Raw genomic sequence first — 11,729 nt, forward strand, 5'->3', positions numbered from 1 at the left:
GTTTTAAAACTACTTTAAGATGGATGACAATACTGATTTTTCACTGTATTTAGACTCAGTGCAAGGAAACTTGGTCTCAAAATACATCTTGCTAGTAAACTTGAAAGTGGATAAGATAATTGGGAGGAGAGGGTAAATAAGACACAAAAAGAGAGATTAAGATTACCTCCTAGGTTTTACCTGAGCAACCAGGTGGAGGGTATTACCTTGTTAACAGTATAGAAAAACCCCACCCTAGCGTATCAGATTTGGGAGGGTGTTGGGCATTTCAAGATCTTTCTGTGTTTTTGGGTGTTGTCCTTATAGACATGCCTGAACCAGCTAAGTCTGCTCCTGCCCCTAAAAAGGGATCTAAAAAAGCTGTGACCAAGGCCCAGAAGGACGGCAAGAAGCGCAAGCGCAGCCGCAAGGAGAGCTACTCCGTGTACGTGTACAAGGTGCTGAAGCAAGTCCATCCGGACACCGGCATCTCGTCCAAGGCCATGGGAATCATGAACTCCGTCAACGACATTTTCGAGCGCATCGCTGGCGAGGCATCGCGCCTGGAGCATTACAACAAGCGCTCAACTATCACATCCAGGGAGATTCAGACCGCCCTGCGCTTGCTGCTACCTGGGGAGCTGACCAAGCATGCCGTGTCCGAGGGCACTAAGGCTGCCACCAAGTATACCAGCTCCAGGTAAATATAATATGCTTAGCCGCTGTTAACGGAGAAGGCAATGGCACCCCACTCCAGTACTCTTGCCTGGAAAATCCCATGGACGGAGGGCTTGGTGGGCTGTAGTCCATGGGGTTGCTAAGAGTCGGACACGAATGAGCGACTTCACTTTCACTTTGGGCATTTCAATGCAGGCAGAGGTAAACTCTGTCGATCAGGGCAGAATTCAGGGAGATACAATTATGGATGCCGACAACAGGATGATACCGTTTAAATCCATGGCCTTTGGTGAGATTCCCTAGTCAGAAATATAGTCAAAGAAGAAAAGAGGATCCAGGATCTGGATGTATTTCACATAAGCAAACTAAAATTGTAAAATGTTACATGAAACCAATAAAGGAACGAGTATTTGTTTTACAAGGCATTCATTTGATGTGACTTTAAAACACTGAATTTTTTAGAGGATTAAATATTGCTTTTCTAAAAATCCAATTTGGGTATCACTTTTCATGAGTATATCTAGATTCAAGAGAGATTCACTTTTACTTCAGTTTTAATATGGAATAATAGAGTTCTTTTAGAATCCTACTGTTTCATTATTTGTTTTTTAAATGCTCAACCATAATTTTGCATTTTCCATTCCATCTCGTATACAGATTTTACACTCAGAATTTCATATGCAGGAAATTGACAAATTGATATGCTCTTGATTTCAGGTGATGTGTAAACCAGTAAATTATATGACATAGAGTATGAGTTTCAAGGGATTTTGTATGTTACTTTTTAAAAAAATGATGCTGAGAAAAGAAAATTTTTTCACTAAAGGCTATATCTGGACATATGAACAACGAATGACTTTAAAAATGACACCAAAGCCCACATAGACAGAAAGTAAAACAAGGAGATGAGGCTGATGGGTGTCATCTGCTAATCCCAGACACTGATATTGATCTGAATGGTGCAGCCAGTTCAGCTGAAAACTGGGATGGAGAGAAACATTAAGTGATTATTGCACTTTAAGTGGTTTTCTAAAATTTCTAATCATTAACGTAAGCCTGAAAATTGAATCCAGAATAATAACTGGGTCAAAGCAACTTCACACTTACTCCTAATCTATGAGCATAAGAAAATAACAGTAATAATAGGCAGATATCATATTTAACCAGGACGATACATTAATGATCGTTCTAGTCATTCTCATGCTCCATTCAAATTTCTTTGCATCCAGCACTCATGGTGGTGTATTTATGCTTGGTTCAACTATCTGATCTTTCACACATTCTCCCTCTCTCAAGTTCATTTGTTTAGGCCTATAATTTTGTGGTTTTTATCTCTGCCAAAGATCCATCTGATTGGGATGATCAGATTTCATATCTCTCAACTGCAGCAAAAAAAAATGTCTTTCATGGAGATACAGAAAATTTGAAACAAAAGTTGTTGTTATCAGAAAGATACCAACAAGAGGATTAAAATTTCTCTTTATAGATTCAATCTAGGTGCACTCTGCATCATGTAGCCCCAGGCATCACATTTAAAACAGAACTGCCAACAAGGTGATGAGCTGTGCTATATGGAGGATTGTTTAGAGGCAAAAGAAAGACATTATTTTCACTAGTAAAATATAGTAATGAGAGCAGATTGTCTGATTTCTTCTATGTGGAAACAGTAGTAAACTGCAAAGGTTGGAAATGCTCTTATCTTAGAGTCAGCTTTGTTCCAAGACATATATTCCCAAATTATGAGGAGACAATCTACGAGTAATTCAAATAAAGTCAGTCTTTGGCATCTGTCAAAGTCAAGAGTAAATTTGCAAGCTGTCATAAGACTACCGTGTCTCTCCAAAGGCTCCCCAGAGACCTGCTTCACAGATCATATTAGAATCTTGGAAATCATGCATGCACTTTATTATATTCCCTATATTCTAAAATGAGCACAGGGGCACATTTTTCAACTGGACAGCTATGCTGGTGTGATGTAAAGAAGCATGAGTGAGGAGGTACAAAAGGAAGTTGAGTCAGGGAGAAATGAGAGAATAAGGTAAACACAACCTATTCCTACTTAAATTTTCTCTGCGCTCACCATGTACCATTATTTAAAAGATGCATTTATACTAAGTGTTCACGGCCCTTCATTCCTTGACTTGGGCTCTCTATGACTCTGCTGTTTCAGTAACCATGCACTTAAAGCAAGGTGATGCTGTGTCCCAGGGGGCCTGGGATAGTCCTGGGTTTAAGGCTATTGTCTAGACTATCACCAGCACCTACTTTCATTCTGAAAAGTCTTCCCATTTGGACAATAAATTTTATGGTCACCCTATTTAGGGGGAAGTTGATGATGGGGGCATTCTGCAGGGAGCAAAATCATAAAATATCAAGGCAAATGTGGAGACGAGTTTCCACCATTGTCTTACATAGGCATGTAAGTTTCCACCATGTCTTACATGGAGGAGTTGAACTTTACTGAAGAGTAGACTTAGCTTTAATTTTTTTCCCCCCAATAAATCAGTGCTTGTGGTAAACAAAACAGGTCACGGAGAGACCAGAAATGAAATTCAATCTTCCTGGAGCCTGGTGCTAAAGTAACCATGACGAGGGTGATTGCAAAGTTAGCACAGAACATTCAGAAATAAGGTGGGTGGCATTTGAAGGGCCAGATGATTTCCACTTGCTTGAGAGTAAAATTTTTTAATGAGGCTTAAAATGGCTTCAGAAATTGTAGATGCTAAGAAATAACCTAAATCTAGAGTATGGCCTGCTGAACATCACCACCTAAAAATATTAGCCTAGACATATAATATCTGTGGCCAGTGCCAGTCAACGTTGAACCTTTAAAAATGGTGGAGGTCACAGTGGAGAGTATTTTGTTAAGTTTGCATTACCCAGGCCAAGACAGGCTATGCTTAAGAGATAGAGTTTCCTTTTAAAATATATTTGGTTCTATAATGTTTTAAGTAAAATAAAGTTTCCTAATAATTGTTGCTTTAGAAAAACTCTGATCTTTTTTTTTGCATAGCCTAATTAGGCAGAAAAGATTGATCACATCTTCAAAAATAGCTGTTTGTATTTGTGGTAAGTCTTGGTGGTGTTTGTCATTTCCCCACTGGGGACCTGGGGAACCCCTAACCCTAATCCTGAGTGAACAAACAGGCAACCTGGTTAAGTGATCAGTAATGTGCACACTAAAAATCAGAGGACACTCACCCATTAAATGTAATGACAATTATATTTAAATTTTATTGTATACATTTTTGACTCCCCTGAAACAAGCAAGCAAGCAAACAAGTAAACAAAAGACTCCTTTATGGAAAGACCGATACACGGTCATCAAAACAGGTAAGGAGAATCACTGAATTAAATCAGTTTGGAAAATTAGAAGGTACACATTGAGCAGACACAGATACAGGGCACTGGTGATGAGAGACTTGGTCATCTTTAGGTCTTTCTTAAATTGATTTATATTCATAAATCATCGTGCTTATAGGTTAAGCATTTCAAACAAAAAATTGACAAAAATTAGAAATTCATTTTGTGGCATTTTTTGTCTGTGCTAAATAAAAGCAGCAGTTTTTGTTTTGTTTTTATGTTCCATGTCATGTAGTGCTAATGAAGTATAATATAATAAAATAACAGGTTTAGGGAGGATTCACAATTCCCCTTAACCTATTGAAGTTTCCAAGAAATTCTGATTAAAAAGCATGCTAATTATAACAAAACTAGTATTCACGAAAAGTGTTTGACTATATTTAATAAGTATGTAATTGTTTTCAAGTAAAGTCCTATTCATAGAAAAACATTCTTACCTGCAAAGAAAAATCATATAAAATAAGAGCCTTCCACAACCTAAGGTGTATTACAGTACAGAATTATACACAAATCAGGTGACTAAAGCTAACCAGAGGGGAAAAATAATCAATATTTGGGTCATTCCAGAAAGTACATATTTTTCTTTTCATTTTAGAAACCAAGGGTGCGTCTCCTATTACATGAGCAGTACATTATTAATTTTACACTGCTAAGTGACTTCAGTCGTGTCCAACTCTGTGTGACCCCATAGACGGCAGCCCACCAGGCTCCCCCATCCCTGGGATTCTCCAGGCAAGAACACTGGAGTGGGTTGCCATTTCCTTCTCCAAAGCAGGAAAGTGAAGAGTGAAAGTAAAGTCTCTTAGTCGTGTCCGACTCTTTGTGACCCCATGGACTGCAGCCTATCAGGCTGCTCTGTCCATGGGATTTTCCAGGCAAGAGTACTGGAGTGGGGTGCCATTGCCTTCTCTGAAGTGATTAAAAATTTATGCAAAAATTAGTCACTACTCACATACTTTTCTCATTTGCGAAATGCCTTTTTTTTTTCCAAATTGATTAAAACTAAGAGGAATTCTTTTGTAAAATTTTTCTTTATGAATGCTCCTATAATCTTAAAAGTGGTATTTTTATTTTTAGATACCACAAACTACTCATGCAGCCAGAGGCCCTATAATTTTGTGTTCTCTATTGATTATTTGCTATTCTTTCTAGCAGAAGAATATTGCTGTTGGATTTCTACCGTGAACTGAAAAGATGCAACACTGAACTCAATATTTACATAGCATTCAGTGACATTATAAAATATACCTGGCTATTGGATTCTTAGAATATTTAATCTCCAAGGAAAGCATGAGAACTAAAATGTCAAGCTGTAAAACATTTTGAAAGAGTCATTTATTTTTGTTTAAGCCTCATCGTGAGACAAAGGCAGTAATCCTCGGGGAATCTATTTTTTTCTTCCATGATAAAAGGAGCAACGATGATGATTAACATTTTTTTAACTCAAGTTGAAGCTGGTTATAGAGAACTTCCATGTGAAGAAATAGAGAAATCAATCTAGAGAAATCTAGAGAATCAATCTAGAGAAAACTAGCCATAAATGTACTGGCATCAACTTGGGTCAAGCAAGACTATCATTTGCAGACTAAATAATAAATCCTAATTATTGTTTCCAGCTTCACTGTAAATATTTCCTTCTTCATGTCTTGCTCAGTCTTTGCTGTATCAATATCCTGTTTTATGATGTCCATGTCATTCACCCTATCACACAGAACTAGGCCAATTCTGTCTGTAGTCTTTATGATAGTTTATACATTTTTCACTAGCTTTTCACTCAAGTTATGCCACCCGCAGATTACTACATTTATCTGCCTTCAATATACCAGAAGTTTCAGAATTTCCATATTGCTGAGTAAGCTTTCTTTGTGTCGTGGAAGAATTGGGGTTTTCACTGATATACAAGTCCAGAAATTACTTCTCTGCTCTTTAAAAGTATTTGGTCTTTTAACAAATGCAATAGTACTTAACCAATTTGTTGGCTATTTATTCTGAACCCTTAATAACTCAGCGTGCATGAATGTTTTGCTGGAGTTTAAGTTGCCAACATCTGCTGGATCACCGAAAAAGCAAGAGAGTTCCAGAAAAACATCTATTTCTGCTTTATTGACTATGCCAAATCCTTTGACTGTGTGGATCACAACAAACTGGGAAATTCTTCAAGAGATGGGAAAACCAGACCACCTGACCTGTCTCTTGAGAAATCTATATGCAGGTCAAGAAGCACCAGTTAGAACTGGACATGGAACAACAGACTGGTTCCAAATAGGAAAAGGAATACATCAAGGCTGTATATTGTCACCTTGTTTATTTAACTTATATGTAGAGTACATCAGGAGAAGGCAATGGCACCCCACTCCAGTACTCTTGCCTGGAAAATCCCATGGACGGAGGAGCCTCGTAGACTGCAGTCCATGGGGTTGCTATGAGTCGGACATGGCTGAATGACTTCACTTTCACTTTTCACTTTCATGCATTGGAGAAGGAAATGGCAACCCTCTCCAGTGTTCTTGCCTGGAGAATCCCAAGGATAGGGGAACCTGGTGGGCTGCCGTCAATGGGTTTGCACAGAGTCGGACATGACTGAAGCTACTTAGCAGCAGCAGCAGCAGCAGCAGCAGCAGAGTACATAATGAAAAACACTGGGATGGATGAAGCACAAGCTAGGATCAAGATTCTGGGAGAAACATCAATAACCTCAGATATGCAGATGATACCCCCCTTATGGTAGAAAGTGAAGAAGAACTAAAGAGCCTCTTGATGAAAGTTATAGAGGAGAGTGAAAAGTTGGCTTAAAGCTCAACATTCAGAAAACTAAGATCATGGCATTGGTCCCATCACTTCATGTCAAATAGATGGGGAAACAACGGAAAGAGTAGCTGACTTTATTTTTCTGGGCTCCAAAACCACTGCAGATGGTGATTGCAGCCATGAAATTAAAAGATGCTTACTCCTTGAAAGGAAAATTGTGACCAACCTAGACAGCATATTGAAAAGCAGAGATATTACTTTGTCAACAAAGGTCTGTCTAGTCAAGGCTATGGCTTTTCCAGTAGTTATGTACGGATGTGAGAGTTGGACTATAAAGAAAGCTGAGTGCTGAAGAATTGATGCTTTTGAACTGTGGTGTTGGAGAAGACTCTTGAGAGTCCCTTGGACTGCAAGGAGATCCAACCAGTCCATCCTAAAGGAAATCGGTCCTGAATATTCATTGGAGGGACTGATGTTGAAGCTGAAACTCCAATACTTTGGCCACCTGATGCGAAGAACTGACTTATCTGAAAAGACCCTGATGCTGGGAAAGATTGAAGAGAGGAGAAGAAGGGGATGACAGAGGATGAGATGGTTGGATGGCATCACTGACTCAATGCCCATGAGTGTGAGTAAACTCTGGGAATTGGTGATAGACAGGGAGGCCTGGCATGCTGCGGTCCATGGGATAGCAAAGAGTTAGACATGACTGAGTGACTGAATTGAACTGAACTGAAGTTGCCAAGAGATAAAGGCAATTTCCGTATAGCTTTGAATAAGATTGATGTCATGCCATATCCGGTTAGGTTGTTCATAAAGATGTTTTAGGATGACATGTGCTAAACATCAGATATTGGTTAGATGCTTTCAACCAGTTGGTAAACACTATTATATATGCAAATATTGAGATACTGGAAAAACACCAGCATATTCAAGCTCAGAGTCCACCAATTAAGGTTTTGGACTATGTAATATTTATAGACTCCTAGGTTAGCATGCTATCTCGATAGATAGATAGGTTGTACAGCAACATGGAAGAAACTAAGATATAATAAAATAGCCACCCTTATTGAATACCTACTATGGAACTATGTGGGCTTCCCAGGTGGCTCAGTGGTAAAGAATCTGCCTGCAGTGAAGGAGATGTGGATTCAGTTCCTGGGTTGGCAAGAATTTCTTTCTCCTGGAGAAAGAAATGGCAACACACTCCAGTATTCTTGTCTGGAGAGAAATGCTATGGACAGAGGAACCTGGGGAGCTACAGTCCATGGGGTCACAGAAGAGTCAGACACAACTTGGTGACTAAACAACAACAATGCAACTATGTACATGCTCAGAACTTTAATAAATCATTTCTGAGTTTTACAATAATGCCTCTAGGTCCACACTTTTGCCATCCTCATATTAAAGATGAGGACGTAGAGACTCACATAGCTTAGGGGACTTTCCTGCTGTTACATAACTAGCACATGAACATTGACATAGGGGGCCCTTTGAGTTTTAGATCCATCAGTTTTCACCTCACTACCCAATATTAACACTACTGACACACTTAGAAGGCAAACTGTGTTAGTGAATCACATGCAAATTGACAAGGTTTAGAAAACAACTAAAGACTGATGTGACAGTAAATAGAATTACCTTCTAAAAAGGAAAAAACATTTCCTCCCTCCCCCACAATTTTCTTACTTGTTTTTTTTTTTTTTTTTAATAATAGCTAACAAAGGCCAAAAATGGAAAAGTGAAAAAGAACTAGGACAAGTAGGTCAGGTGAGATACCTGCTCCTTTTACATGAAAGGACTTGGATTAATTTGATGAACTTTGTATAATTTAATTTTTCTTAGGAGAAGTATATAAAAACCAGCTCAGGACTAAGTAAGCAGTAGGTTGTTAAAAGAAGCAAACTTCTTGATGACAATGTGAAAAAGAACTGATAGGAAATGAGATGAGCCTCAAAAGACGGGTATTATTATGTGTTTAATAATGAAGGCATTAGCACTGCAATTGTTAGAATTTAATCTGTTCTATCACGAAATAAGGATCTAGATAGTAGGCAGTAATTAAAGATTGACTTTGATTTAGATAATCCATTTTAATTGCATTTTTAATTGTAGTGAAAATTTCATGAAGTACCATCTGAAAATGCTGATGTGGAAAGATTAGCTAATCAAGATCATGCCGCTATATTTGAATTACTAGAAAGGGACCATGAGAAGTCAGTGTAAAATCCATCTCTCAACTAACACACAAGTCCCTCTAATCTCATCTCACCTTCTGGAACAATGTATAACAAATTAAAGCTGGTTCACGAAATGTCATACAATCTGGCAGCAAGATTCTAATTGATGAAGAAACAGCTTTTTAATGGTTCTTTAACAACCAAAGAAAATTTCAATTACCAGGAATCATGAAAAAAAACTACCTTAAGGGGACAAAATAATTTCTACCAGTTTTCTTTAACCTACTAAGAGCTCCAACTGGACACTTTTTGACCTGTTCACACTCTATTCCGTTTAGTATGGTTGAACAAATGAGCAGCTGGCTTATTACTGTGAATGCTTTTAAAAAATACATGTTCAAAATTAGAAAAAATACAATTTGAGCGTTTAAAAGATTTGCTTAGCCCAGAACACCATGTTTCCACTTACACAATCTTACTCATTACTGCTTCCCTCATGAATTCAGTGATCAAGGTTAGCCTTGAAATGAGTTTAGAAATACGAAATTTGGCTTTATTGGTTCCCACCATCCTTTTGAATTCTGTTTGCCAATCTCCACAGCAACACTTACCAGACTGTATTTTTAAAATAAAACTTTATTTTCAGTGTTTCCCACCAGCAATGAAACAGTATGTGTTCAATATATACTCTAATGTTGGATAGACTATTATAATTTCCTGATATTTTGATTAATATTCTGGATATTGTAATATGTATTGATGTTCGGAGATTACTAGTTCTATATGCTTCCACAAAAGTACATACACACATTAATTAAAGACAATATACACATATTGTCTTTGTTTTATATATTCTAAACAAATACACCTAAAATCTGCCAACTAAGCTGGTTTTATGTCTAATCAATATAAAAAAAGTATATTAATCATATTCTAGATCCTTATATTTATAATTTAATTTCTCCAGAATTATCTAAGGAGGCAAAAAACTTATACTCTGAAAAATAGAAGATGCTAATGAAAGAAATTTAAGACAACACAGTTGGAAAGATACACTGTGTTCTTGGATTGGAAGAATCAATATTATTTATGTAAGCATGCTATCAATGGCAATCTACAAATTCAATGCAATCCCTATCAAATTAGCAATGATATTTTCCACAGATCTAAAATAAAACAATTAAAATATGTATGGAGACACAGAAGACCCTAAATGGCTAAACAATCTTAAGAATGATGACCAGAGCTGGTGGAATCACACGCTCTCACTTCAGACTATATTACAAAGCTACAATAATCAAAACAATGTGGTTTTGGCACAACAAGAGACATATAGATCAATGAAACAGGATAAAGCCCAGAAATAAACCCAAGCACTTATGGTCAATTAATCTACGAAAAAAACACAAGAATATACAATGGAGAAAAGACAGTCTCTTCAATAAGTTGTGCTGGAAAAAACTGGACAGCTACATGTAAAAGAATGAAATTAAAACACTCCTTAACACCATACACAAAAATAAACTAAAAATTGATTTAAGACCTAAATGTAAGGCCTGACACTATAAAACTCTTAGAGGAAAGTATAGGCAGAACACTCTTTGACATAAATCTCAGCAAGATCTTTTTTGACCTACCTCCTAGAGTGATGAAAATAAAAACAAAAATAAACAAATGATACCTGATTAACATAAAAGTTTTTGCACAGCAAAGGAAACCATAAACAAAATGAAAAGACAACCTACAAACTGGCAAAAAAATATTTTCAAATGATGCTACCAACCAGGGATTAATTTCCAAATTATACATAATATGGAGAACAGTATAAAGATTTCTTTAAAAAATTAAAAATAGAGTTACCATATAATCCAGTGATCCCACTACTGGGCATATATCCAGATAAAACACTAATTCAAAAAGAAAAGATATATGCATCCCAATGTTCACTGCAGAAGTATTTTCAATAGCTGAGACATGGGAGCAACCTAAACATCCCTTGACAAGATGAATGGATAAAAAAGATGTGTCATATATATATTCATATATATATATCCATTCATTATATATATATATGCTACAACTTCTTTTCCATTTGTGTGTGTATATATATATATATATATATATACACATTCATACATATATCCATTAACATATGTATGTATGTATACACACACACACACACACACATATATATATATATATATAAATTATACTTTATTTTCCTGGGCTCCAAAATCACTGCAGATGGTGACTGCACTGACAAAATTAAAACATGCTTGCTCCTTGGAAGAAAAACCATGACCAACCTAGACAACATACTAAAAGCAGGGACATTACTTTGCCGACAAAGGTCCATATAGTCAAAGTTATGGTTTTTTCAGTAGTCATGTATGGATGTGAGAGTTGGACCATAAAGAAGGCTAAATACTTAAGAATTGATGCTTTCCAACTGTGGTGCTGGAGAAGACTGCTAAGAGTCCCTTGGATAGCAAGGATATCAGAACAGCCAATCCTAAAGGAAATGAATCCTGAATATTCATGAGAAGGACTGATGCTGAAGCTCCAATATTTTGGCCACCTGATGCAAAGAACTGACTCATCAGAAAAGACCCTGATGCTGAGAAAGATTGAAGGCAGGAGGAGAAGAGGGTGACAGAGGACAAGATGGTTGGATGGCATCACTGACTCAATGGACAGGAGCTTGAGCAAGCTCCAGGGGATGGCAAAGGACAGGGAAGACTGGCGTGCTGCAGTCCATGGGGTCTCAAAGAGTCAGACACA

At 37.3% G+C, this 11,729-nt stretch overlaps 1 protein-coding gene across 1 annotated transcript; it reads left to right on the top strand.

Moving 5' to 3' along the window:
* Positions 1-308: 308 nt before the first annotated feature.
* LOC113902838 (histone H2B type 1-like) lies at positions 309-683 on the top strand. The gene has a single exon (XM_027558195.1). The coding sequence runs from the start codon at positions 309-311 to the stop codon at positions 681-683; it is 375 nt and encodes a 124-aa protein (XP_027413996.1).
* The last annotated feature ends 11,046 nt before the right edge of the window (positions 684-11,729 follow it).

The sequence above is a fragment of the Bos indicus x Bos taurus genome, chromosome 13 (genome assembly GCF_003369695.1).
Source record: "Bos indicus x Bos taurus breed Angus x Brahman F1 hybrid chromosome 13, Bos_hybrid_MaternalHap_v2.0, whole genome shotgun sequence".
Taxonomy (NCBI): Eukaryota; Metazoa; Chordata; class Mammalia; order Artiodactyla; family Bovidae; genus Bos; species Bos indicus x Bos taurus.

Excerpts from the sequence above, each read along its gene's own strand:
- LOC113902838 (XM_027558195.1), top strand. The coding sequence starts at position 309 with ATGCCTGAACCAGCTAAGTCTGCTCCTGCCCCTAAAAAGGGATCTAAA.